This window comes from Verticillium nonalfalfae, assembly GCF_003724135.2.
Source record: "Verticillium nonalfalfae strain VnAa140/NRRL 66861 chromosome Unknown scaffold_34, whole genome shotgun sequence".
Taxonomy (NCBI): domain Eukaryota; kingdom Fungi; phylum Ascomycota; class Sordariomycetes; order Glomerellales; family Plectosphaerellaceae; genus Verticillium; species Verticillium nonalfalfae.
The window spans coordinates 186,143-214,058 of NW_021167259.1; the positions used below are offsets into that span (position 1 = coordinate 186,143).

The following is a 27,916-nucleotide window of genomic DNA, read 5'->3' on the forward strand; positions in this document are numbered from 1 at the left end:
GAGGGAATGGCGGTGGACAGGGCGGGAGGTCTAGATTTGGACCCTCAACAGAGCCGCGAAGTGGAGTACGGTGTTAGGTGGGAAGGAGGCAGGACCGACAGATAGGTGCCTACATAACTCACCTAGGTACCTAAGTAGGCAATAGCCAGGCACCTGAGGTACTGTACATGTAGGTAGGTAAGGTACCTCTGACCACGGGTGGTGGGTTTCCAGGGATTGTGCAGGCAGTACGGATCCTCCCCTTACCTTTCCAGATTGCGCCCGCGTCCGCGCCTCTCACCACAGGAATTGGATGGGCCGCGTCCCTCATGGCGAGTCCAGAGTCTCGCCTCGTCCTGGGGTCCTGGGTATTCCAGGGGTCCTGCCAGTGGCCCCTTTTAGCGGCTAACAGGGGGCAATGGCCCTCTGGTGGGTCTCCCCACGATTGCAGTCGCCGCCAGTCCTGGGGTTAAGGGCACCTTGGATGTGGGAATTCGTACACTTGCCAGGTCTCGTAGTGCTATTCATCAGCTCCCTCAGTTTCCTCGAGAGGAGGGGCTTGAAACAGACACCGACACGGTCAGCCGTACAGCAGCTGACCCGCGGAGTCCGCTGCTGCCTGTTGCCTGCCGCTGCCTCGCCCGAGAGTGTTCCTGCAGCATAGTAGTGATTGCGAACTCCAAGAGATAAATGACCAAATCCCCTACTGGGGTCGCCTTTCCATAGCCTTATTCTAACCCGGCTCGGTCACTTGTTGGGGAAGCGAACAGCATAACCAAAACCCGCTTGGTGGATGATCCCTCCGGAAACCCGAGCATACGAGTCAGCCGCCTTTGCTCATTCGAATGCTAAGGAAAGGCATCCAATGAGCAGTCGAGATTATCAAGCGATAAGGGACAAAGAGACCGTGTGACTTCCCCGGCAGCGTCAAGGAAAAGGTGGCTCATCATGGCGAGACTGCATGACCTCGGGATGTTCTGTTGAATGATAAGAAATATGTTCTGTATTGCGGGGATGGATAGCCTCTCCATCCGACTTCGGCGGCGATCCGATAGGAGATCAGGCCCCGGAAAGGAAGAATGGGGCATGCACGCGTTGGTGGCTGGCAACCAGCGGGTGAGCTGGGCCAACGTGTTCAATATCTGCTCGACGACTACAGATATGCCAATGTTGATTCACTAGCCACCTTGCCAGACAGATTGCTAAAGTTCCAGTATGCAGCTCGAGTGAGATGCCGCCCGCCTCGTCCGTTGCCTGCAGAAACCAAGGGGAAACTCAATTCGGACTGGGCTGACACGCTTCGCGGCGAAGTGGTAGGCTGTCCACCCAGCCTATAGACGAGATGGAACCTTGACAAGCTGGAGTCTCGATGCCGTCCTTTTGCCCCTGTGCGTAGCTCTGTCGGACTGGCCATCGAGCCATCCCGAGCAATCCGGTCGCACACTTGTTGCCAGTACCGCTCCCCGTCGCGTTATCGTTCGGGGCGTCCGCTGAAACGATGACCAGCGCTGTGCTTCCGAGTCCAGTTGGAGCATTCATGATTCGCGCCGATCGTCGGGAGGGCAGTGTACCAGCCCGAAAAGCCGCGGCTAGTCGTGTTGCGGGACCTAGACACTGTACTTTTGGTACACCCGCACTAAATGGACCCTGATCGGCGTTGTGGGCCTCGTGAGAGGAGAGTGTGGAAACGGGAGCCCTTCTTTCATCCCTAGGAGCCAATGTTGCCAGCAATACCAGTTCGCGTACTGTATGGTTTGGTTTCTGTGCAGATTCCGGAAGTGATCATCTTGCTGAGTGGTCGCCCTGGTCGGGCAGGTCGGTCGACAATTGACAATGGCTGGCTGAGGGACGGGATGTGCAGGTTGCATTGTAGGCATGCATGCGATGGAGAACTGATCACCGCAGGACCTGCTGTTTGTGGGTGTGTCATCCCGTGTGCTCACCGACTCGCCGTGCTCACCGCGAAGTCGTTTTGTTTGGATGTTGCACATTTTGTTGAATGGCCACCCGCCGACCAACTTTCCATTCAGGGGCCACTCTGATGACTCGCAATCGGTCAATCTGATTCAGGTCAGACAGTGCGTGTGCGATTCGTCTTCTCAATTTTCTTCTGGCGTGCTTCTAGGTCAGAGACGGCGCGAGGTGCCAAAGGTTTCGGCGTTAAAGCGGCGTATCGAGAACATTGGACGAGACGGAGAAACTGATGCGGAAAGTATTGTATGGACCGACAGTCACCAGAGCGAAGAAGCAAACTTTCTATGATTTATCATGATGAAAGACAATGCCAACTGACCAGTGGGAGCTGGCAACGTCCACACAGGATAGTGTGGGCGAGTGTACAGTTCGCCAAGCCAGTGCTGTCAAACTCCACTATCTTCTTTGGGCACCCTGCCACTGTTCGCCTCCAGCCTCCATCAATCTTCACACCTATTCTAGGTATTTTCTTGCAATCTCCTTGATTGCTATGAGATCCTATCCGCTGGGAACGTCGGGGAAGTTGCTTTTTGAACCATGTGCGGGCTTCACCCTTTGCTGCAGTGGTATGTATTCATCCACGGGGGCATTGTGTATCAGAGCAAGACATGATTGGAGTTTCACTGCAGAGGCCACCCATGGGGAGTTGATATGGGGGTCGGAGACCACGGGGGCGTATGAAAGGGCTGCGAGGGGCCAGAGGCCAGATGCATTCCAATCTCCTACCTAACACTTGACTGCGGATATCACCTGCTAAAGACCTCTTTATTCTGCACATCCCTCGCTCTGACATGCGCATGACACCTCCAAGAACGCTACGATTCTAAAAATTAGCCTTTCTTAACTCATCACTGCTCGAAAGACAGGTGTCTAGACATACATCTGATTAAACGAATGATTTAAGGCAAGGATATCACGATATTCTTGTAGATTCAAATTCTATCTCATGGAATTCATCAATCTCTAGGTCCATATCGCTTGTCATGACTCCTCAAGGCTTTCACCTGATATGAGATTAACATTCCATTTCCTTGTTTTCTGTATCGGCGAGTAACCCTGGGCACACATTTCTAGCTATGGTTTACTGTCTACTGAAAATGAACGTTTGAAAATGAACGTTTCTTGGTCACAATATCGCCCTTGTAATGGCAAAATCAAAGCCCCTAACCAAGGCAGTTGATGGCGAACTCGCCAGCGGCAAAGTCGTCACTGCCCTTGACGGGAAGCCAAACCTCAGCAATGGTGCCGCTGGGGAAGAATTCGACCTCGTAAAAATCAAAGAGAGGATGCCAGTGCACTTGTCCCGTCTGACCGTTGTTGCAGGGCACGTCATACTTCATCGACTCGCTGACCTCGACACTCTCGGTCTCTTCGACCGACGAGCTGATACCGGCGGTGAACATCTTGAAAGCACCGCCAATCTCGGCGCTGACCGACGTTGTTACCGAGTATCCTTCAGTTTTGGTGTAGGTGTAACCGACGCCGGGCGACATGCGGGGACCACGGTCGTAGACCCCTGGCTGGCGAACGTTCTTGGCCGTGAAAAGGATCAGATAATCATCGTCGTCATCGTCTCGCTTGCTCTTGGTCTTTGACTGGACATTGTCCTTGTTGTCGGTCGTTTTCTCACGGGACGGCTTGCGGTGGGCGGCCCACTCCTCATATTCTTCTAGGGTGAGGTCGCCTGTCTGGAAGCCATTCTCTGAGAGACGAGGCCTCAGCTTCACCTTGGCAGGATCCCCAGATATCTCGCCTTCGCCGTTGCTGTCCTCATCATTGGTGACCTCGAGGAAGTTCCTGAAGTCGCCGCCGATCTCTGTAACGAAGCCACCAGCACGGAATGTCTGGCACCGATCGCGGATGGCGTTGTAGTCCTTCTTGAAGTAGGCGTAGATGGCCTTGTCCCCAGCAGGCGCCTGATCGGTGAAGCAGTGTGTGATCCGACAGTTACCGTCCTCCCAGAACCACCAACGGCAGGATGGCGTCGGCAGACCATCTTCGCCGTTCGTATGAATCGTGTCGGTGTTCCAGTCCTCCTTATCGCCGAACCAGTAATCAATAGTAGACTGGCCTTGTTTGTGTTAGCACGTCTGATTGCCTGAAGTTCTCGGTAGCTTCACTTACAATCTTCCCATTCGGGGCGGAAGTCGGCATCGCAGTCGACCAGAGGCTGTGGCAACTGGTCAAACCACTCTTGCGTGTCCGGGCAGGCAATATCAGGGTTGTTGCAATCAAACTGAGCGGCAACATATGTCACGCTTGTGACCGCGAGCAAGGCTGAAGTTGAGCTCTTCATGGTGGAAAAAGGGCTGTTGTGTTTAGAGTACTGGGAATATTCTTTTGTCGATAAAAATAAAGTAAAAATTCTGATGGATGTTGTTGTTGGTTGCGTAACTGGGATAAAATTATTCCCAAACTTGACTTGCATCGTCTTATTTATATTCAAATGGCAGTATGAAGCACTCTGAGGCCGATGACTCTCGTCGTGAGGATAATTATGATCTTGAGTGATGGGCTAAAAATGACGATGCCAATGCAGAACTCTGCATCCTTCACCTGGAAATCGTGTCACTGATGGCGGCGATCCCGAGATTCGGTCAATTAAAGATTCTGTGAAAATCATCATATTGGAGGAACTTTGGTAGAAGATGCTCCATAATGGTAAGCAGAGACTCGATGAGGAACGAAGTCGTCGTCATTGTATTTGCGAAGTATGTGCTGCCTATAAGCCAAGATGCTCGTGAATCCTTTTACCAACACACGTGAGGCTGATGGAAGCTCGGCATGCGTGACGGAGAACGGCGGGCCGGAGGCACTCAGTTCAGCCTTTCGATCTCGACCTAAGGAACATGAACCGAAAGCAGAAGGCGGCGGGGGGAAGGATCTGGCCGAGAAGCGAGGGATTCGATTTGGGTCCAGATCGACGAATACTCCCTAGACAAAGTTAGGGGTTAGGTATGCGATTCATGGTGTAAACGGCGGTCGAGTGCCAAGCGGGACGATTTGAACCATGAGTAGACCACTGTGCTGACCCCACACCTGCAGCCCTGCCTAAACTTGCTAACCTTCATTCTGATTATGCGGAAGATGGATAATTATAGAAATTTTGGCACTCTTGGCCCTTGGCATGGCACCTGCCAAGGGGCATCACCGGTTTTCGGCTCTGCGACGAACGGGGTGCGAATCCTTCTCCGACCATGTCCTGTGTTCGGGATTAGCATGCGTGACCCAGACCTGCCATCCATACTACAGTAACCGGTTTCTTGTTTATTAGGTGTCGTCTCTCAAACCTGACCTCCTGGCGTCCTTTTCCCGCTTGTGGCTTACGTAACGTTGGCCGAGCTGCTCTTTACGAGACTCGTCCCATGGCTTTGAGTAGGCATGGAAACGGGATATTTGAGAAACAGCCCCAATCACAACTGATGATACTATAGCCAGAAGAATCACGACTAGGACTGAAGTGGAATGAACAACCTAACCAGAAGGCACTCGTGTAACATTTGAAGTTGAATCATGGGTATATCACTAAGTTTAAGAAGTCTCGATGCGCACTCGAACCGGTGCAATGGCCCTCTCGAAGCATCGCCAACACCACGGTCCTCCAGTCCACTGCATATCATGCCTGAAAGCATCCACTTCATTATACATTCTTTCATCGAGGATATCCGAACCTGCATGCTCTTGTCCGACTCATATCGCTCCGCTTACACCCTCTTCTCAGAGTCCGACACGGCGGCATCGGAACTGTCGCTCCGAGTAGGACCGGCGGCTTGGCGCTGCTCGAAGGAGTAGAGAGGCTCGAGCTCGGCGTTCTTGTTGAAGAAGACCCAACGCTTGATGAACCAGGGAATGAACTTGTTCACCTGGTAAGACATGAAGCGGGAGGTGGGCAGCGCGAACACCCAGTCGAGCTCCTCGAGGGTGCGCTGTTTCGTCTCGGGGACCCAGAACAGAATCATGATGAAGGCCACCACGTTGAAGCCGGCGTAGAGTCCAAACGCGCCGACGGTCTCGAGTCTCTTGAGGAGGAAAGGGAAAGTCATGCCGAGGATGCCAGCCCAGAAGAGGCACGTGGCGACGGCGAAACCCATGCCGACTTCACGGTGGGAAAGGGGGAATACCTCTGCAGAGTAGGTGAAAGGTACAGGACCCTCTCCGGGCGAATAGAACGCACCGAACAGGTAGACAAAGAGCGCGACCAGGGCCGTCCGTAGAGTCTCGTGCTTCTCCTTGTCGATGAGGGTGCAAAGACCGGCTGCGAGGAGTGTCCAAGTCATCTGAGGGAAGGTGAACAGAAGCAAAGACCTTCTTCCGAAGGTGTCAATGGTCCAGAATGCAGGGAAGGCGAAAAGCCAGTTGACGAGGCCGAAACCGAACGACGCAAGCAAAGCCTGCTTATCGCTTTGGCCTGCTTCCTTGAAAATCGTCGTGGAGTAGAAAGCAATGATATTAATACCGCACATTTGCTGAGCCAACATTCTACCATGAAGCATTAGCCAAGCTGCGATGTGATCGGGGATGCCATCGTGAACTTGAGGTACTTACACTGTGAACGCAGAGAGTGTTGCGCGACGAACGCGAGGGATGGTGAACAGTTGCGTGAACCGAGTAACGTAGTTGTTACGATTGAGAATCTTGTGCTCAATAGCAAGCTGAGAGTGAATAGCGTACATGTCGCGGGCGACCTGGATCTCATTGTGGCGCAGTTGGATCATGGCCTTCCAGGCATCGGTGTAGCGTCCCTTCTTCATGTACCAACGAGGCGACTCGGGGCAGAAGTAGATAAGACACAAGAGAGGCACAGCTGGAATAAAGGGAGCACCAAGCATGAGACGCCAGTTGTGTTCGTGGTTGAACAGAGCCAGGTTGACAGCAGTGCCCAACATGATACCAAATGCTGTCCACATTTCTGTGCAGGACATGTTAGCTCTTGCGGGGATATCGATACCTAGGGAAACACTAACGCCAAGACATGACAAGAGCACCTCGAATAGACGCTGGTGCGTTCTCGGCGGCGTAGATGGGGACAGTGGAGGCCTTGACGCCCATACCGATTCCCATGAGGAGACGGTTGATGAGCTGCTGCTGCCAGTTTTGAGAGAATGCCGAGCCGATGAGAGGCCAAATGCAGAAGTGAGCTGAGAACCAGATAACACCTCTGCGGCCAAGGTAGTGGTTGAGGGGGTCGGATAGCCAGCATCCACAGAGAGCGCTGCCGAAATATGGGCCGGCGTTCAGAAGACCAAGGATGAGCTGGTCACCGACGCCTTCGCCATCAATACCGTAGTACTTGGGCAAGAAGATGTTGGCTCCGTTGACACCAGTTTGGTCCCAGCCCTGGACAGCCGCACCAATAGAGCAAGTAGCAATGGTGAGGAACAGCTTAATAGGCATGCGCCATTTGTGAGTGGTCTCCCTTTCGATCACAAGAGTCTCTGCTTCGTCGAGGCGCTCGGATCCGGTGATATCTCGGTAGCCCTCAGGATTTTGCGCAACTAGAGCACCTTTACGGAAGACAGCCGTGTGTTCAGAGAGGCCTTTTTCCTGGCAAAAGGTTTCCACATCTCGCATCAGCTGATTGTACGGAATGCCTTCGAGGGGGTTGATGATCCTAAGCGGAGTGTCAGCTCAACATTCATCGCGCATACGCGCTTGTGAAGCTCACCTGGCCTCGAGGTTTCTGCTCAGAGCACCAGAATCATTTTGCGGTTCAACATTGCCCTTCTCGATATTCTCATCGTGGGCCGTAGAGGTCTTGCGACTATGACATGGTCAGCATGGCCCGAGAGGCGTGTGCGTTAATGTCGACATGTTGAGTGACATACGGATCTTGGATTGGTTCTGCCATCGTAATGTATTGTTGACCAGTGTGACATAACAAGACTAATCTACATCCCACGGCAGGAACTTTGACCCCGGCAGCGAAGGGGTTCTCCTCCTCCTTATATAACCAGCGGGCCATGCGACGCTGTGCCAGGCAAGGGTCCCGATAGACTGGCTGATCCTGTGCTTGGACAGGCATGGTGTATACGGTGGTTAGAGCTGATGGCCCTGTCGCGCATGGAGGGGTGGGACCCCGCTCGCCACGAGCTGCAAATCTCACACACCGACGGTACAAGACACGAGAAAGTCCTGGGATCGACATGGGACATTGGAGGTTGCGGCGGATGGTGCCACACGGGCCCCCCGTTAACGGTGGTGCGAACTCCGCCATCACCGTCTTCATCTACACCTATCAGATTCAATGTCTTGTAGGGTGAGACCCGCACTCAGCAGCTTGGTCCCACATGAAGCTGGGGGTAGTCATGGTCCTCCATAGCGTTTGGAAGGCCATGGCCGTTTTCTAAGGATTTCGTCGTCACCTAGCATGGTGCAGCGCGGAGCAGGATGGATGGAGAGTAGAATCAGGGCGTCCCACCGTGGGGCGCGCAGCAAAGGATGACCGGGTGACGCCTTACCTACTGGCGGGCGAACATGTAATCGCAAGGCAGGCAGATGTACGACCCGCTTCACCCCTTCATCCTTGTCTTCGAGCTTCGAAAGCAACATGGCAGCTTCCGTGGCCCGTATCACGGTCCCGAGCTTTAGGCGCTGTGCCCCGGTGCTGCGAGCGGCCAGTTGCGCGCCGCCTCCGATGCAAACATGTATGATGTTTCCACGGTCTCACTTGAGCGAATGTCACCTGCTCCCTCAAAGTCTCACTTAAGCTTGTGAAGGCGCCAAGGTCAGCCAACTTTGCGATGTCAGACTTGCTCTGTGTCCTGTTCCAGATGAACAATTCCCTTACCGCACACTAGAGCCAGGCGTTTGGGGAAAAAAAACATCTCCCCATAATCTACCACAGCCGCCATGTCTCAGCCCGTCTTTTTCGATGTACGGGCTTCATATCGAAGTGGATCACCTTTAGGCAAGAACTCAATGATTCGATCAACAAAACTAGGCGTCTCGGTAGAGACAGGATGGGTCAGCCACAGAGTCATACACGCGGGGGTTGGGCTGGTCAACGGGCTGCAAGAGGGGCCAGGGGGTAGCACTGGTCGTAAGCCGGAGGCTGGGGCACAGGGGTTAAGCAACCAGGATCGCAGCGCGGTGCGCGACAAGCTTGATCAACAAGATGTAGAGCCTTGGGGTCGCCGTGCAGTGGTGCCACTAGTTGAACGATGGAGGCTTTGCATGAGCTTGAATGGACATCCTGTGTACGTAGCTCTGAACAAACGACCACCTCGCTCGAGCTGAGGGGTCGCTCTGATTGGGAACAGGATCCAGAACCCAGCGCGTTCAAATCTGATCGATCAGCATCTGCAAGGGAAAAGTCGATGTGGCCAGGAGCTACGTCATGATGGCCTGCCAGGCTGATATGCCTGTCTACGCGGGTGGGTGGGTGGGTGCCCCATCGCGGCAACTTGACGGCTGACAAGTTGCAGTGACACTGTGCATCCGAAGCAGCGAGGGCAGAACCGTAAGTCACAGCCACCCAGGAACACTCTGTAGCAATCGGCCCGACCTCTTGACAGAGTGCCGAGCCAGCAGCTCCAGCTCTGTGCATAAGCGTCAGGTTGCGGGCGGGCGGGCATGCGGGGAAACGGATGCGGCTTGAGCATATGAAGGCTGGCGTCCCGGGCTCCTTCAGAGGTTAGCCACCGGGCATTGGATGCTTTCGGGGACAGTAATATGGGCTAGACGGTTGGTGTTGGTGGACGATCACACGAGAGCGTGACGCTAGAGCTTCCAGGCTCCTCGTGCGAACCAACGAGCGCTGGAATGCTCGCATGTTTCTCTCAACAGGGTGTAAGATCCTCCGACTGTCATGGCTACCGGCGCACGCTGAATCTACCGTTTGCGCACGACTCCAGTTGTCTCGTGGCCATCGCGCGTTTGTGGACATCCCACGTTGCGAACATGCCCTGTCTGTTTCGGTCATTGCAGCGCGTGACGGATGCCCCATCTCTCTGGCGGACAGATATGCACAAGAGGGGAAGAAACTGCGGGAGGGAACACCAAGTTGTGTCATGAACGGTGGTGCAGCGTTCCGAACGTATCTCGCCAGTCGGAGTTTTTTGGGGCGCCTTAACTCATCCTGTTTTGAAACCAATGGCCAGAGCCCTGACGATGACGAAGGGAGAGAGGATCTGTGGCTTTTTACACCCTGGCAAGCTCCAATAAATCCCCCCATTAGCGCAGTCAACGATCGCAGACGGCCTGGCGGAGATCTGCCACCCGCTGTAGTACAAACGCCACCAGGCCAGAATCTCCCTGTGGTATCCCCCAAAATAACGCCATCGTTTGGGGTAGGACAAAGGCTGCAGCAAGGGGTTACTCTACCGCTTCTGGAGCAGTCTGGCCCTGACGAGCCGGCACGTCTAAGTCAAGAAGCAGCCCGGTTCTGACGAGTCGAGTCGTGCCAGGCAGCGGACGAACAATGAGGCAGGAACGGAGTTCCACAGGAAAGAGTTTGAACACCCACAACTCTTGAGTTGGAGCCTCGACGGTCCCCGTGGGGAGGGGGGTGGTTGGCTGGGGATTGCGACCAGACGATGAGCGAGTACAGGGAACACGGGATCCAGTTGGTCCCGCAACTCCTCTATTGCAATCTCCTAATCCTCTAGTCATGGAGTCACATCGTTTTGGGCCACTGTCGATGCTCCCTCCTGTGTGAAGCCAAGCATCATGGGTGCAGCTCCGCATCGGCCAATGCCGGTCTCCCACTCGTCTGATCGATCACGAAGACCTTTCCTGTCTGCCAAGTTTTGAGGTTTTGTTGTGGGTCCTTGATCATCTTCACCACGGCCCTGTGTGTGTTACGTCGGTTTGCATCTGCTGCAGTTCCGATTCCCCGGCTTACCTGCAGCCACTTGATGTCTAGCTCTCAGCCGACATTTCTCGCTCGTCGGCAGCAGTACTTGGTGGTCTGCGGCAGTCAGCTAGCTCGCCCGTCAGAAGAAAAGCCCAAACATGTTTGCGTCCAGCTTTCGAGACCCTAGGCAGCGCCACCAGGCGGCAGGTAGGTAGCGGGAAGGCCTGGGCACGTCAGGGTGCACGGAAATATGTCTGCCGTTGGCGCAGGATGCAACCCAGCCCTGCGTGCTATGCGCTGCTCAGGTGGATCATGTCACTCTCACGCTTGCGCCCGGTATCTTGGCCCCAATCCCGTATCACTTCTAGCAGACCAACGTTGTACCTCGGGCCTCATTCATCCGTAGCCAAGGGTAGCGAAGGGAAGCATGCTACTACAGTGTTCATCCACCCAACTTGCCAACCTGGCTCGATTGACGGAATGAGAAAGTGCAGACGACGAAATCGTACACACCAGGCTCTTGGCATTCAGGATCAAGGTTCCGCGCCACGCCACTAATTGTGAAAACAACATACCTGCGTCGAGAATGATTCAGTAGCCAGGCAACCACAACCAACAGCTGATGCGCATGACGATTTCGAATGTCAAGTTACCCGCGAACGTCAAATCAACAGGTCACGGCGCCAGCGAACTACATGCAGGCCGTGGGAATCTGATGGGTAAACGACTAATTTCAATCTCCATGCACATACGACATGCACGCGACGCTCGAACAAGTGATTTGCAGCCGTGGTGGAGGGCATCGCCCCAACCAGAATATGCAGTCACGCATCAGTGTGCCTCTGATGCCGGAAGTGAACATCTCCAGAATCCCGAATGTCCCAACATGACGGTCACCGTGATAAACGCTGCATAGGCGTTGTGCCCTGGAGGCGGCCCGGAACCTGGACAGGCAGCTATCGCCCAGACAGCCGTCATACGGCAGGTTTGAACCGAGTGTCTCCTAAATGGTAATGGAATGCCCACGACAGCCGTGCTCGCCCATCAACCAAATGCTTTTAGACACTATCACGACTTAGACCAGCTGAACACATGGTGGGTGATACGCACCGAACACGAGCGACGCACTCCAGGCGGTCAGGGTTTAATTCGAGTATTTCAACAACCACCAGTATCCTGAGATTGCTTCCTTCGGGATTGGTGTTTCGCAACCGCTCCGCAGGCAAAGAAGCGTGTGCGCATCTACATGGATGGTTCGGCTACATGGCTCATTCCTGCCCGTATGGGAGGAAATAAATATACTCTGAGAGGACAGCTCCTGGTCAGGCCATTCTCATCCAAATAGAGATGACAATGGGGTCTTCACGTAACGTTCCATCGTTGCATATACAGGGGGGCCGTGGAGCCTAGCATCTGAATGGGGTGAGGAACGACGGGAGGACGATGCGTAAATCACATGCCTACGCTTATGTAACGCGAGTGGGGAGGTTTCATGATCACATGACATCATCAAGGAATGGGAAGGCTGGCATCGGCTTACGCTGACTGATCCAACGCCTTCATTTCCCATAACTTTTACACACTGCATCTGCTTGGAGGATGACTTCACGAAGCTGATTCGCTGTTGCCCCGCCTGTACCCCTCTACGACCCCTCTGCCCCTCCATTGCGCCGTGCCTTACGGCAAGCTTCCTAAATGATTCCACGGCGGTTCCAGCAGTCCACTTGTCGTCCGAGGCTCGCTGTTATCTCTGCTTCACCGTCACGGAATCGGATCAGCCATCCGATCGCACTTCATCCCTCTATCCCGATCTCGAAATCTCGACCACTCTCGGTGCGAGCACCCTTCTCGACCACAACACGGCGGTGCCAGTTTACATCATCGATCAAGAATACCAGCATGTCGGACTACGAAACCATCCTAAAGGGCAAGTACCCTGCTAAAGACCACGCGAAGCGTGTCGCGGATCACATCCGTTCCAAGGTCCCTGGTGCCAATGGCATTCTCTACCTCGAAGGTCGACACACGAAGTTGGAGGAGGATAGCGACCATCCGGAACCCTTCAGGTATGCTGGTTCACGCATTTGATTATCAGTCCGACACCGTCGCTGAGTAGGATATCAGGCAGCGCCGTTACTTCTTCTACCTTACCGGCTGTATCCTAGCCGACTGCCACTATATCTTCGACCTAAAGACTTTGGAATCAACACTCTTCATCCCTCCCGTCGACCCTGAAGATGTCATCTGGTCCGGTATGCCCATGACCGCGGAGGAAGCCAAAGAGAAGTACGACATCGACAATGTATTATACACCAACGATGTCAATGCAGAGCTCGCGAGGCTGGGCAAAGGCTCGGGTTCAACTGCCTTTGCCATCGCCAACCAGGTTCTGGACACTGTGAGCTTCATTGAATTCGAAGACAAGAATTTTGATGTGCTCAAAGGAGCCATCGAGGAATGCAGGGTGGTCAAAGATGATTACGAGGTCGCCCTGACGAGGAAAGCCAACGCCATCTCTACTACGGCTCATCACGCCGTGATGAAGGCCGTCAACACGGCCAAGAATGAGCAGGAACTTGAGGCGATTTTCCTGGAGAGATGTTTCGCACATGGTGCCAAGAACCAGGCCTACCATGCCATTCATGCCGCCGGTCGCGCTGCAGCCACCCTTCACTACGTCCACAACAGTGCACCCCTCGAGGGCAAACTGAACGTTCTGCTTGATGGTGGTGCCGAATGGGACTGCTATGCCTCGGACATTGTGAGGACTGGATATGCGTAAATGCCGAATATCGAACTAACTACTGCCACAGACTCGCACTTTCCCCATCTCTGGCAAATTCTCCAAAGAGTCACGCGCCATATACGACATCGTTTTGAAGATGCAGCTCGAGTCCATCAAGGTGCTCAAAGAGGGTATCCTTTGGGACGACGTTCATGAACTGGCTCATAAGATCGCCATTGAGGGTCTGCTAGATCTGGGTATTCTCAAGGGTGAAGCGGATGAGATCCTCAAGGCGCGCACCAGTGTGGCCTTCTTCCCCCACGGTCTAGGACATTACCTCGGCATGGACACCCACGACGTCGGCGGAACTCCCAACTACGCCGACTCGGATCCCATGTTCCGGTATCTTCGCAAGAGGGGCACCTTGCCAGCTGGCAGTCTCGTCACTGTCGAGCCGGGCATCTACTTCTGCAGCTTCATCATCGAGCCCTACCTGAAGGATCCCACCCATTCCAAGTACATTGATACCGACGTACTCGATAAGTACTGGGACGTTGGTGGTGTGAGGTAAGCGTTGACATGCTGTCTCGTCTGATCCAATATGCTAACGCGCTTCTGAAGAATTGAGGACAATCTCCTCATCACCAAGACTGGCAGTGAAAACCTGACGCCAACGATCAAAGAGCCAGAGGAAATTGAGAAGTTTGTTGGCTCGAGCTAGTGTAAGACGTATACCCATGACTTTTTGTCATCGACGTGGAATGCCTCGTAAAGGCCATTCTGCAATTGAACACGAGTGACACGTACTTGCTCTGACGGGTAAACACATCCTTTTGTCCCTTGACTTGGCTAGCATCTACCTGTAAATGAAGAGACTGCGTAGGGTTCGATACAATCAGTGAATGCGCCTTCACCCGCTTTTTTAATTGATGTGTGAGACGCAAGTAGTAAGCCGTGGCGCTCGACGCAAAGGCAGCGGCGCACCGTCACCAGAATGACTAGAACGGGCGGGGAGATATGGAGCGGAGGCGGGAACGCTGACTGAGCCACCTGCCTGCCCATCGCCTGAGTTTTGTCCCACTGCAGACGCACTGTAAACGCCCAATACCTCTGAAAGGTTTGGACAATCTCGTTATCATTTTAACTCGCACGACCTCCAGTCTGATGATCTCGCCAATCATCTTGGCATTGACATTGACATTGCTGGTCGCCGCCTGTCCAAATCCTACCTTGACGCCCCCGTCCCTGTTTTCCTCACCAGTGCCGACTACAATGGCCCCCAAGTTTTTCATCCCACTCGAGTCGAATCCAGATGTCTTCAATGCACTGATCGCCTCCCTTGGGATCTCCTCGGATTTGCGTTTCCGGGATGTCTGGACGCTCGAGGACACGAGCGAGTTGCTCTCTATACCCGTGCTAGCCCTTGTGCTTGTGTTTCCCACGACACCAGCGTACGATGCCCGGGCGCAGACCGACGATGCCGACGCGGACGACTGGATGGTGACGCACAAAGAGGAGGACGAAGATGCTATGTGGTTCAAGCAGACAATCCATAACGCGTGTGGGTTGTATGCAATTTTGCATGCGCTCGCCAACGGCCGTGCGAAAGATTTCATCCGTTAGTTTTTACCCTATTCGATGGTCTCTCATTCATTCTCAATATGCGTTGCGTGATCGCTCACTCTCACATAGAGCCTGGCTCGGTGCTCGATACACTCTTCTCTATCACTGCTCCTATGGATCCTGCGCAGGCCGCCATGGTCCTCGAGACGTCAAAAGAACTCGAGGCCGCATATGACAGCGTCGCCAAGCAGGGAAGCACCGCAGCGCCGCCTGCAGAAGACGAAGTCAACCATCACTACATATGCTTCGTCAAGTCGCCCGATACGGGGCACCTATTCGAGCTTGATGGTGACCGGAAGGGCCCTGTTGACAGGGGTTTCATTGATGAGGAGCAGCGTGTTGATCTGGGACCCCAGTCGTTGGAACTCGTTAGAGAGTATATAAAGATGGGCGAGGGTGATGTCAACTTTTCCTTGATGGCCTTGGTCGAGGATGCAATCTAAACGGCTTCTGCACGTTGCCTCTCAACAGTTCCACATCGCCATACCATGTTCACAATCAATACTCTTGCACTCAGTAATTTATGGCATGGATTGCTATGAGGCATACACGAACTGTTCCCTCCCCATGCCCGTGGTTCCTCTGATGTGAGTAGACTGCGATCCCAAACAATCTGCATCGCTCGCCATTCCTAGTGCATAGACATCACTTGGCAATGCCGTCCATACTTATTCCCTCGCCTCCTAAGACCATCAATACCGGATCTTTAATAAAGTCCAACGTCAAGACTGACGGCCGTAGGATTCGGATTGAGAGCCCAGAAAGCGTGATGGATCAAATGCCAGTCGCATCCGTGCCAAGGCACGAACCGGTCATATCCTGACTAAGGTTTTGGCTATCAATCACTGCATTGATTGCAGTCTAGTCGTCGAAGATATACTGACAATCAGAATCGAAACTGTCAGATTCCAAATCTGTGCTCTGACAATCAATTTCGAAGACACCGAGAGAAGATTTCTGCGCGACTTCGTCATCGCCATCGTCGCCAGAAATCTCGTTCTCAGGCGAGGCCCGTACAGGGACAGGACTTGTGACAGCAAAGACTCTTCGGGACGGCTTAAGGGGACGAAGAGTCTCCTGGCCCTGAGTAGCAGAAATGAACAACTTGGTGCTCGAATAAGAATGTGACGCTTTCTTAAGTTTTGCGTCGAGTCGCTGAATGCACGGGTGATCACGGACCTCTTCATTCGGCCGTGTTTTGGATTTCAGACGTGGCAAATCTTTCTGCTGGGCATTCTTAGTAGTGGTAGTGAAAAAACGACTGTGCTGTACAGTGGACTTGATCCACGGGCTTGTTGAGTTAGGTTGTGCCGCGAAATAGGAAGTCCTGTGTTGACGACGAGTGATGTGCGTCCCAACGAGGACTGCCCAAGGGCTGTCCATGCAGGCTATAAGACTAAGATTGTACCCGCCCCCAGGAAGACAGAAAGGGCTTTGAAATGTATCTGCAGTGTGCAGTGTATTCTGCTGCTGATTCGTGGCTTGGGCCATGATGTATTATGTCTTGGTAGTGAAGATATGCCTTCGAATGTACAATACCAGGAGGTGCTTTCGTGCCCGAAAGTACACTGTCAAGCTGAAGCTGCTTTGGACTGTCCAGTTGCAATGTCAATATGTTGCGTACCATGAAACCGATGGCCTGGGAGAGCAGGTGGCTCTTCTTATATGATCTCTAGAGAGCTATCTCCGATCCCAGCCCATGGTGAACAAAACCTTCTCCAGATCTGGAAAGTCAAACTGACACACCCGTGTGGGTTCAATAACTCACAATGACTTTAGGTTTCTCATGGTACCTGTTTGCTTCCAGGGCTATTATGGGCGAGGAAGAAGTGGGTATGGCTGGCATCTTCGGGCTGACGGCTTTGCCATCATGACTGTGACGTCCTTCACCAACCAGCGATGTCACAATTTCCAAAACCCGACGTACGATAGAGGTAGCATTAGGTTGTTAGTATCACGCTGAGCGGCAGATGAAATAGGTTCGAGTGCCAAGTTCTTTGGTGAGCTATCCAACCAAGGATAACCCGGAAAGCGTGCCTGAACTCCTGATGTGCAGTGGTATATAAATCTCACTTTGGATTCAAGGGCATGCACCGCTCACTTGCAAAGCCTGTATTTCGGCTGCCCAGATATCTGGCGACGGCGATGGGAGCTGTAGTCTCTGGACGCGTGTGTGCCTGAATTGACAAGCTCTACAGCTGATGCACCGCATTTTAGCCGACGACAAGCGGGGCGCATCATTGGGATCGGAAGCGTGCTAGTCGCGGATGTACTAGCACCCTCGTGCATGAGCTCCAGAAAAATATTCAACACATTGGACCAGGCAGTCCTGGACCGAAAGCAACACCACGCATCACTCATGCGAGGCACAAGCTGCTTGCTGCGAAGATTATGGCTTCCGATCCAAACCCTTCGTCAGAGTCTGCCGCTGCGGCGCCCGCGCTCGACACCACGATGGATGGTGGCTCGAATGGGACCGATTCTGCGCCCCGCGCGGCGCAACCTACCACAGGTGAGACTGGGTCACCTGCGCCGGCGGAAGGAGGCGCCAAAGGCCAGGAGCGTGGTAATGATAAGAAGCAGCAGCAGCAAGGCAAGAAGAACAAGCAGGGCGGTCGTAATGAATGGCGGTAAGCCTGTTTCCCTGGTCCTTCGCGCTCACGCCTTGTATACCCAGCTCAAACTGACCGGTTCCAGGCGCCAGATGAATGACAAGCGCAAGCAGCTGGGTGATGCCAGACAGGCCAAGCGACGCAAACTCGACGAGAATGGCAACACAATTGACGCAGACAATGAAACCGAAGAGGCTGTTGTGGTCGATCCTCGAAAGGCGAACCCCTTCTCGACCACCGAAATCGCGGCTGAAGAGCGACGCCCGAAGCGCAAGGTTGCTGTCATGGTCGGCTACTCAGGGACCGGATACTACGGCCTGCAGATCAACTGGGACGAGAAGACGATCGAGGGGGACTTGTTCAAGGCCTTCATTGCTGCAGGTGCCATCTCCAAGGCAAACGCAGATGATCCCAAGAAGTCGAGTCTTTCGCGCTGCGCGAGGACTGACAAGGGCGTGCATGCCGCTGGCAACCTGATCAGTCTCAAGCTCATCATCGAAGACGACGACATTGTCGATAAGATCAACGCGCACCTACCCGACCAGATCCGAGTCTGGGGCCTCCAGCGAACGAGCAATTCCTTTAGCGCCTACCAGGCCTGTGACTCTCGATGGTACGAATACCTACTGCCGACATACTGCCTACTTCCCTCCCACCCAGACAGCTTCTTGTGGAAGAAGCTTGTCGAATCCGCACAAGAGAAGGGATACTACAATGACTTCCAGTCCCAATTGGCCGATGTGGATGGCTTCTGGGCCGAGGTCGAGGAGAAGGCGATCAAGCCTATCCTGGAACAATTAGACCCCCAAGTCAGGGCTGAGGTTTTGGAAAGAATCCACGCGTCAGATGACCACCCTGAGTCTGCGCTCAAGAAGTCGGCGCCAAATGATGCCATGCAAGTGGACCCTCCTGCTACCGCCGTCGCGGGCGAGGCGACGAGCGGCGAGGATACAAGCACCACAGCAACCACTGGCAAGACGAAGAATCTTGGCCCCGTGGATTTTGCCCTGCGAGACATGAAAAACGCCTACGTCAAAGCGAAGAGGGCATACCAAGTGACACCTGAGCGTCTCGACCAGCTGCAAGCGGCTCTCGATCAATATGTTGGCACCTACAACTTCCACAACTACACGATTCAGAAGAGCTTTAAGGACCCCTCTGCCAAACGCCATATCAAGTCTTTCCAGGTCAATAAGACCCCGATCCAGATCCGTGATACCCAGTGGGTGTCCATCAAGGTCCACGGACAGAGCTTCATGATGCACCAAATCCGCAAGATGATCAGCATGGCGACCCTCGTCGTTCGCTGCGCCACGCCTTTGACGAGGATCAAGGAGAGCTACGGCGAAGATCGAATCGCGATCCCCAAGGCGCCCGGTCTTGGCCTACTTTTGGAGAGGCCCGTTTTCGAAGGCTATAGCCGCAAGGCGGTTGACTCGCTGGGCCGGGAACCTATTGACTTCACCAAACACGACGATAAGATTCAGGCTTTCAAGGACAAGCAGATCTATCAGCGTATCTTCGAGGTCGAGGAGAAAGAAAACATGTGAGTGGCGTCGCGAAGTGCAGTATTGATATGTCCACTGACAAGAACCCAGCTTCCATACGTTCTTCCAGCAAGTCGACAATTTCAAGTCCGACTACTTCCTCTGGTTGACCGCTGGCGGCATTCAAGCAGGCGCGATCAGGGCGTCCAAGCCTTTCGGCAAGGATGACAAGGCATCCAATGTTGCGCTAGTAGATGACGAGGACGAGGATCCCGAGGGCGGCGAAGGCTAAACGTAGAGGTCAAGTACAGAAGTCAAAACTGTCGCATGCCGATTATCAAATGAATCTGAGTCGCCTAGCAGCGCCATGTGAAGAAAGGATGTAAAGCCAAATGTACCATAACTATGTTGCCGCTGGGTATCAACGCCAAAACGCCATTCGATGGTCTCTCGGTCGCGGCCGCCCCGCTTGGACAGGATTGTATTCTTTCAAGATGTGCGATCGATTATTATGGTGCAGGCATCGGTGTTGGTGCTGCACCGGTGCCTGTGCCTGGGCCAGGAGTCGGTGCAATTTGCGTAAGCGGAGCTTCAGTAACTTCGTTCCTTGAGTTCGCCGCACTCATGAACGCCCAAACGCCCCCGTTCTCCTCCGCTAGCTTGGTGTACCGGTTACCCTGGATGGAATTGACGAGCTCAGCGACACGTACGACATCCTGGTCCAGATTTTCGGCTTGAGCTTTAGCCCGTTCGTCCTCGTCGCCCAGACGGCCAAAAAGCCACAGTTCCTTCAGGCGACGGCTCAAGGCGAGGAGCTCTTTCACCGAGCTGTTCTGCAATGACGGTCAGACTGGAATGATGGCGCAGAAATCAGGAGCGCAGCTTACAAGACCCTCAAATTCCATCTGCATCGACATGCCCGTGACGGCGATGGTCTGCGGGTCAACATTCTGGTTCGAGGCCTCCGCTTGAATGGTCGCTAGCATAGTGAGTGTACGAAAGCGGGCGACAATGTCAGCCGTGAGTCGATTGTGAGTATCGAGAAGGTTTGCATTGTCCTGGTTGCGATCCATATTGAGCGGCCGATGTCGTCTCTAAGCTTGCCTTGTCGAATGTCGTTGACGCGATGTCCGATGTTCGGCCAATGAAGGAAATGAATGAAGGGTTATGAATGAGCTTTGCGGGCACTCTCGCTCAGGCTGGTTTTTGGGCTCGGTGAGAAAGGTGAATTCGGTGAAGCACCACCTTGTGGAGCTAGTCACCCAATTCGTCCTGTGCATCAGGGTGCCAGCCATGAACTCTCCCTGGGTCCATTAACTACACCATTTTTTCATGGGCCACGCTACGAGGAAACGATCAAGCAGGACAACATTTAGCGTCTGGTTCTGCTGCTTCAGCTAACTTCAGGCGGCGGCAAAGACAAGCTACACGAGTTTCCCACTCCACTTCTCATCACACTGGATGCTCTGTATCGACGCCTCCTTGGCAGGTTGGGCTCCAAATTGATGCACCTCTGAGGTGTCCGAACCCCGCCCAGTGCATGTCGGGAGTCGTGACTCATTATCGAGTAATTACCCCGCCATCATCGATAAGATAGCGCTCCCCAAGAGGAACAATTATTTTTTGACTTGCCCCTCACCAACCCTTGACGCTGAGAGACCACCAATTTCGCCTGGGTTCGTTCTTCGAATTAGGCAATCTCAGCTACCATGGCGTCTCTTCATCCCACAGCTCCTTCGCACGAGGCCGCCGTCCCCCAACACGAACCGACAGCACCGCAAACCGAAGCTCCCAATGGAGCAAGCCTTGCTGATGAAGTAGACGACGATGGGGACATGAACGACATCTTCCAAGACGATGACGTCGACGACCAGGACTGGAATGACGGAACGGGTGACGTGACGAAGTCCTACAATCGTCAGCGCATGTTCAATGGCCCCGGCGATGCCACAGCATCTCGATCGAACGCTCAGAGGCCTGCTGCCAACACATTCGCCAGCGTCGACGATCAAGTCGCCGCTCTCTCAAAGCACGCCGCCAAGATTCGACTCGACAGTGTCAAGGCCGACGATGACCGGACAAAAGATAAGGCGGACCGCGCCACGACTGAGCAGGTTCTTGACCAGCGGACGCGCATGATTCTATTACAGATGATCAATCGCGGCGTCGTTAGCGAGGTCCACGGCACCATCAGCACCGGCAAGGAAGCCAACGTTTACCATGCCGTGCTGCACCCGGACGATGGGCCGACACTGCAGCGCGCGATCAAGGTGTACAAGACGTCCATCATGGTGTTCAAGGATCGTGAGCGGTACATTGCTGGCGAGCATCGATTCCAGAAGGGTTTCGACAAGAGCAGTAACCGTAGCATCGTGAAACTATGGGCCGAGAAAGAGTTTAGGAACATGAGGAGGATACACGCTGCTGGTATTCCGTGCCCCGAGCCCATAAGCCTGAAGCTGCATGTACTAGCCATGACTTTCCTCGGCGACAAGAGAGGCTGGGCCTTTCCCCGACTCCGAGACGCCAACCTGGTCGGCGAGGACCTCGACCAAGTATGGAGGGGACTGTACGTGCAGCTACTAGGACTCATGCGTCGGCTGTACCAAGTCTGTAGGCTGGTGCATGCTGATTTGAGCGAGTACAACATTCTCTACAACGAAAACACCCTGTACATCATTGATGTGTCACAGAGTGTCGAGCCCGACCATCCACGCGCGTCAGAATTCTTGCGAATGGACATCAAGAACGTCGGCGACTTTTTCCGACGCAAGGGCGTTGACACCTTGACAGACCGGGCCATCTTCCACTTCGTTACAGCCACACAGGGCCCCACTGAGGAGCCCGGGCTGGAGGAGTCGATCGAGAAGCTCTATGAGACCCGAGATCCCGAGGCAGATGACGAGGCCGCGGCCGCAGATGTCGAGGTCGACAATGCAGTCTTCCGCAGCCAATATATCCCTCAAACGTTGCAACAGGTGTACGACATTGAGAAAGACGCGAAGCAAATTGAACAGGGCAAGGGTGACAGCTTGGTGTACAAGAACTTGCTTGCTGACACAGTGGTCGACAAGAAAGGCGAGGAGCAGTCAGATGATGATGAGCCCTCTGAAGAAGATTCGGGCAGCGGTACTGAATTGGACAGTGGTGACGAGTCAAAATTTGAGAAGGGCAGGCCTCGCGGTAAGAAGCACGAGGATAAGGACGAGAAGAAGGTAAGCCGCCAAGACATCCCACACACTGTCGTCCACCGTACTCATCACCACACCAGGAACATAAACAAGCCGTCAAGGAGGCGAAGCGGGAGAAAAGGAAAGAGAAGATCCCCAAAGCCGTTAAGAAGAAAATGGTGGCTGCGTCATCCAGGAAGCACAAATAGATGTTCAAAGGCTCAAGCCTGTGATCTCACAACGCAACTTGGCCTGTCGAGCGATGCATCTGTCGTGGCATATGGCGCTAAACACGGAGAACACGAGCGCAATCGGATGATGAGACACGATTGACCCCGCGATGGCCGACCGCTGTGTTTAGCATTCGTGCGTAACCGCCAAAGGCCCGTGGTGTGTCCTGGTAACACCGAGTGTGGTGTTAGGATGATCAAAGAGAGCCCTGACGATTGCGCCGTTTCGGGCTCGAGTGAGCCCATTGTTCTCCGGCGAAGACGGCCGTTCTCGGGTCACAACAAGTTTATGCAAGACCATGAGATCCTTTCCAAACACATCACAATCCACTGTGATCTGCGCCATTGGCGTATCGATTGTCTGATGAAATTTCGTATTCAACACGGATCGTTCAAGCTCTCCGTTGTGCGAACACTTAATCTGTAGAACCTTGCCCCTGTACAGCCGAGATGAAGCTCATGAATGCGTGTTCATTTCGAATCCTCGGATATGAACATGCTCAGAGGTCACATGTGCTGCCACCCCAGCCGCATCGGGGCCGCCCGCGTCTTCTTGTGCAATCGTGGCGGCTACAGTGAGGTGCACGAGTGTACGGGTGCGTTACGCCGCAACAGCCATCTCTGGTCGATCGCCAGGCTGATGTCACATCACGACTAAATCTATTGTCACAGCAGTGGAGTTATGTCGACATGCGAAGCCACAACCTACGTGATGCACAACAGCTCTTTGCTGCTTTTCCTGACTGGTACGCCTATGATACCTACCTTAAAACAGGGCAGCGCATCAATTAGGTCTGAAGCCTCTGGCATATCGAGGAACGCAAGATGAATGTAGTGCACAAGACGGGCAGGGACTTCTCATTCTGTACTCACATCACTGCAGTGACCAAGCGAGAAAAGCAGCCACGCTGTTGCATAGCCCATTCATGGCACAATGAACCTTCCCTGCAATGGCGAGGCAATGCCCGGCGAAGGTCTTCATCAGTTGTGCCTGCTGCGAGTCGGAGAGCATTTCTCGAGGGCTACTTGGCTACCTGGGCAAGTCACTTTGTATTGCTCCTGCCACCACGAGGAGGTTGCGGCACAGTGGCTCAACAATCTGATAACCTAGCGATGGAAGATATTCCCCTGCATCTGCCCTTACCACGTCGTTACACCGCATTCGTTCAAATACACCTTCAATCTTACGCCAGATATGCTCCTTTCAGGGCACGAGGTAGAAAGGCCTGCGGTTTTCTCCTCAAAATCCGTGATTTCAAGTCTTCGGGATATCTCACATTCTTTCCTCCTTTACTTTTCATAATATGACGGCAGCAAGCTTCAAGGCCTCGATCGCCATGAGAACTTACGCCGTCCTCGTCCCGTTCCTATCGGCAGCTTGTGTCGCGGCTCAAGCCACATTCGCCGGGCCTTCCTGGAAATATTCCGGTTGCGTAGATATTGGGAACATCGCGTTCGACCACACTGCCAACTTCGTGGATCCTTTCACGCCTCAGCAGTGCCAATTTGCTTGCGAAGGCTACGAATATGCGGCAGCTTTCGTAGAGTCCGTCTTTCATTTTCATCTCCAGCCCAAATTATAAATCTTGTATCATGCTGAACCTTTACACTTGCAGACTATGCCTTTGCGGCGATAGCATCGGTGACCTCAACAGCCTAAAAAAGGACGACAGTGCTTGCAACAACCCGTGTCGCGGGGACGTCAACCTCGGGTTTTGTGGCTATATGGACGCTGACAACTCCTACGCCAACATTTATGCAGTCTGCAGTGGTCGTCAAAGCTGTGGGGTTCCAGCTACGGCTCCAGCCACAACCCCGATCGAGGTTTTATCTATCACGATCCAACCGCTTTATAGCCCCTGCGAATCAAGCGCGGCGTCGGTGCTGCCATCCACATCGCTCTGCTCTGACGATCTGGAGCAACCAGCCTTCAGTACATCGGGGCCCTCGATTCCTCAAGACTCCACTACAGCAATGACAACAGAGAGCGCACATGGTCTTGGTCTTGGTTCCTCCTCCTCGACCACTATACCTCCTGGCGAGTATGGCCTGACGTCCACTTCCTCGCCGTGTTCGAAAGATCCGAGTTCCGGCTCAACCTTCATCGTCGTCGTGTCGCCAGGTCTCCCCAGCACTTCGACACCGTGTAGTACCGAATTGTTCTCTAGCGTTGCCATGTCCAACAGCCAACCGCCGACCGTCTATCCCATCGTACCCGCTCCTACTACGCCATCATATGATGCGCCTAGTCAGATGACATCCGACGGAAGCCTAACTATCCCGCTTTATGACGGACAAAACCCAACGTCCTCGACGACAATTGTCATGCCAACATCGTTCACTGCCCCTGAAGAACCAGTACCGACGATCTCGGGACCGGCGATCATAACTGCTGGGGGGTCTCATCACTCGTATAACCTCTGGGCTGGGACTCTGGCAGCCATCATAGCTGTCGCTCAGTTATAGAGGAGGCTTAGGGTGGTCTTCCTTCACATGTCACTTGGCGGAGGAGGTTGCTTATACAAGGGGGCCTTACTTCAGACCAAGAAGCAGATTGAGAAACCTCTCGGATTATATCTGTCAGTCATGGTATAGCATCAACGACAAAGACTTTAATGATTGGTGTCGTAGGAAGCGCGATGATGGCGAAGAATGACTTCAAGTTCTGAAACGCTGACAGCAATGCTCCTACGGTGATCTGATCGCAGTCGGTATGGTGCATGCACATCATATACCATGGCGAATGTATGGTACTATCCGCATTGATCACAATCCCGGTACGAGATGTTTCAACACGGGAACCGAATGGAAAGATCATCCAACCTTAGACCATGAAGCATGTCTATTCATGTGTGTGCAGTGGTGTAAATATGTACAGGATAACAAAACGAGCTCATATACAAGAAACTTTGTACGCGGGGTGTGTGTACATGACTTGCTGCGGACCAGAGCCACAAACTCACAGGCCGGTAGCAAGAGCAGAGGTCAGCCACCTATGGGCTGACGGAACACACTCGTTGACAGGGCGTGGTTCCGCACAGCTTAGTAGACGGAACGGCGCTCGTGGAGGCTCTGGCGCTTGGTGGGTACGACAGGCTCGCACTCCTCAATGTCCTCGTACTCATCATCGTCCTCCTCGGCGACGGGCTCTTCAACCTCCTCGCCATCATCAGCAGGGCACTCGTCATCTTCGACGGGCTCCTCGGCATCGACGTCCTCCTCCTCCTCATCCGCGGGGCACTCATCGTCCTCGATGGGCTCCTCCTCCTCAACGGGCTCCTCGGTGCCCTCCTCGATGGGCTCAGCGGGGCAGTCCTCGTCGGTGTTCTCGTCATCGTACTCGTCATCATCGACGGCAACGGGATCAAGACCCTCCTCCTCGTCTTCGGCAGGGCACTCGTCATCCTCGACGGGAAGCTCCTCCTCCTCTTCGTCTTCGGCAGGGCACTCATCGTCCTCAACAGGCTCCTCCTCCTCAACGGGAGTGGCGGGCTCAGTGGGAGTGGTGGGGGCGGCAGTGGTAGCAGGAGCGGTGGCGACAGGGGCAGCAGAGGAGACGGGAGCGTCAGTGGCAACAGGAGCAGGGGCAGAAGCATCAGGCTGCGAGGCGCCAGAGCAGGTAAAGAGCTTGGGGCCAGGGATCGTATACTCCTCGGTGGCTGAGACAGGGTCAGTATGGTTGACGGTGGCTGGGGGTGTCAGAATGGAATGACTTACTCTGGTAGGGGCTGTAGTCAATACCGGCGTCAGACGCCGAGTAAGCACCGGGGAACGCAACAAGACCAGACGAGGGGGTGGTGGAGCCGGAGCCGGAAACCTCAAGCTGGTGGCAGCCGGGGTAGAACTCGGCACCCTGGTGAAGGGCGATGATCTCGTGACGGACGAGGTAGAAGCCAGGCGCAAGACACTCGGGGATAGTGTAGTCGGCAGTGGCACCAGCCTTCATGAGAGCAGAAGCAGCCCACTCGTTCGTGGTACCCTTACGGCCAGCCTCCTGAATCTTGAACCACACGGCGCTGCGTTCGGTCAGTCAGTCGAACCAGTTGCATCTTTTCGAACAAGGACTACTCACTCAGTGCCGGGCTCGTAGGCATCGCAGCCGGCGTCAGGGCAGCGGGCCATGTAGGTAATGACGGGTCCAACGTGCGAGTCGGGCCAGAGCGTCCAGCTCAGGGAGACTGTGGAGCCGGCAGCGGCCGGGGCGTGAAGGGCAGCGGGCTTGGAGCCGGAGCCGGAGCCACCGCACTGCATGTCAGGGCTGGTGACATCGAGGATAGGGCCGTTGCCGGCGATGACACGAGAGATACGCTCGGGGACAGGGCTCGTGTAGGGGTCGGTGTAAGGCTGGTAGAACTCAACATCCTTGCCACCAATGACGGCGGTGTCGACGAAGCCGTGGGCAGCCGCCAGGGCTGCGGAGCTAAGGATGGTAGCAAGGTACTTCATGATGACGGTTCCTTTGGGTGGCGGCGTGATTGGTGGAAACGTAAAGGTCGGGTTTTTCGAGGGGTTGTCAAGTTGCTTGGTAAAAGAGCGGTAGTGGTAATCCGTGTGGTTGGAAAGGCAAAAAAGGCCTGGAGAAATGAATCGACTGCCGGGTCGATGAAAGAGTGTGATCAAAAAGTTGAATGAATGAATGAACGCAAGCTAGTTGCAAGCACAAAAAAAGAAGGAATGAACAGGATGAACCACAGCTACAGATGAACGAAGGTGACTTTCTTCGGGAGTCTGAGGGATGTCGGACCACGGGGGAGGCGATATATATGGCGGCATCGTGACCAGGCCCCCGGCGGCCGGACCAGGTCAGACCAGGCGGGGTGAGGCGAGGCGAGGTCGAAAGGCGGCGGCTGCAATCTGATTCTGCACCGATAATGGTGCCAACTGACAGGCAGGATGAAAGGAGCTGGGCGAGAGCTCCGCCATAGTTTCAATTAAACTCGGCGGTCATGGTGGTTTGGGAAGAGTCGTCCAGGGCCCTGGTCGGGCTGGCGGCTGGGCGCATCGTGACGAGGGGGGTTGCTGTGCGGCGGGAGACCAGGGGAGGGATCGTTGGTTGATGAGATGAACTAGATGCGAAGAGGGTTGCAGACCGAGTAGGCGAGGATGACCCCGTCCGTGGTAATGGGAGTTGTCCGTGTACTCATGCAGGGTAAGATTGAGCAGTGGTGGAGATGTGGTCGAGGCGTTGAAGGGAAGACATGGAAGACAGCAAGAAGCATCGGAACCGACGTCCATTTGGGGCCATGTGGAGGTGATCCATCACGCTCGCTGGGGCTGCCGATTGGCCTCGCTTGCGCCTGTCGGGTCCAGGACGAGGTTAGC

The 27,916-nt window shown here is 54.2% G+C and overlaps 8 protein-coding genes across 8 annotated transcripts; 4 read left to right on the top strand and 4 right to left on the bottom strand.

The window, feature by feature from the left end:
- Window positions 1–3,116: 3,116 nt before the first annotated feature.
- Window positions 3,117–4,249, bottom strand: D7B24_005519 (uncharacterized protein; the record flags this gene model as incomplete). Its single annotated transcript, XM_028639670.1, has 2 exons — window positions 3,117–4,024; window positions 4,078–4,249. 2 exons carry the CDS (start codon window positions 4,247–4,249, stop codon window positions 3,117–3,119), a joined length of 1,080 nt encoding a protein of 359 aa, XP_028496035.1.
- Window positions 4,250–5,657: 1,408 nt separating this feature from the next.
- Window positions 5,658–7,801, bottom strand: D7B24_005520 (uncharacterized protein; the record flags this gene model as incomplete). Its single annotated transcript, XM_028639671.1, has 5 exons — window positions 5,658–6,432; window positions 6,499–6,862; window positions 6,918–7,564; window positions 7,619–7,714; window positions 7,779–7,801. 5 exons carry the CDS (start codon window positions 7,799–7,801, stop codon window positions 5,658–5,660), a joined length of 1,905 nt encoding a protein of 634 aa, XP_028496036.1.
- Window positions 7,802–12,646: 4,845 nt separating this feature from the next.
- Window positions 12,647–14,193, top strand: D7B24_005521 (uncharacterized protein; the record flags this gene model as incomplete). The annotated part of the gene is made up of 4 exons (XM_028639672.1): window positions 12,647–12,813; window positions 12,872–13,508; window positions 13,561–14,039; window positions 14,094–14,193. 4 exons carry the CDS (start codon window positions 12,647–12,649, stop codon window positions 14,191–14,193), a joined length of 1,383 nt encoding a protein of 460 aa, XP_028496037.1.
- Window positions 14,194–14,744: 551 nt separating this feature from the next.
- D7B24_005522 (uncharacterized protein) lies at window positions 14,745–15,538 on the top strand (the record flags this gene model as incomplete). The annotated part of the gene is made up of 2 exons (XM_028639673.1): window positions 14,745–15,090; window positions 15,165–15,538. The coding sequence occupies 2 exons, from the start codon at window positions 14,745–14,747 to the stop codon at window positions 15,536–15,538; spliced, it is 720 nt and encodes a 239-aa protein (XP_028496038.1).
- Window positions 15,539–17,486: 1,948 nt separating this feature from the next.
- PUS1 (tRNA pseudouridine synthase 1) lies at window positions 17,487–19,486 on the top strand (the record flags this gene model as incomplete). The annotated part of the gene is made up of 3 exons (XM_028639674.1): window positions 17,487–17,725; window positions 17,793–19,253; window positions 19,306–19,486. 3 exons carry the CDS (start codon window positions 17,487–17,489, stop codon window positions 19,484–19,486), a joined length of 1,881 nt encoding a protein of 626 aa, XP_028496039.1.
- Window positions 19,487–19,703: 217 nt separating this feature from the next.
- On the bottom strand, window positions 19,704–20,267 carry D7B24_005524 (uncharacterized protein; the record flags this gene model as incomplete). The annotated part of the gene is made up of 2 exons (XM_028639675.1): window positions 19,704–20,027; window positions 20,082–20,267. The coding sequence occupies 2 exons, from the start codon at window positions 20,265–20,267 to the stop codon at window positions 19,704–19,706; spliced, it is 510 nt and encodes a 169-aa protein (XP_028496040.1).
- Window positions 20,268–20,903: 636 nt separating this feature from the next.
- Window positions 20,904–22,573, top strand: RIOK1 (Serine/threonine-protein kinase RIO1; the record flags this gene model as incomplete). The annotated part of the gene is made up of 2 exons (XM_028639676.1): window positions 20,904–22,409; window positions 22,466–22,573. The coding sequence occupies 2 exons, from the start codon at window positions 20,904–20,906 to the stop codon at window positions 22,571–22,573; spliced, it is 1,614 nt and encodes a 537-aa protein (XP_028496041.1).
- Window positions 22,574–25,636: 3,063 nt separating this feature from the next.
- Window positions 25,637–27,040, bottom strand: CEL1_3 (Esterase/lipase/thioesterase; the record flags this gene model as incomplete). The annotated part of the gene is made up of 3 exons (XM_028639677.1): window positions 25,637–26,253; window positions 26,312–26,610; window positions 26,667–27,040. The coding sequence occupies 3 exons, from the start codon at window positions 27,038–27,040 to the stop codon at window positions 25,637–25,639; spliced, it is 1,290 nt and encodes a 429-aa protein (XP_028496042.1).
- Between the last annotated feature and the right edge of the window lie 876 nt (window positions 27,041–27,916).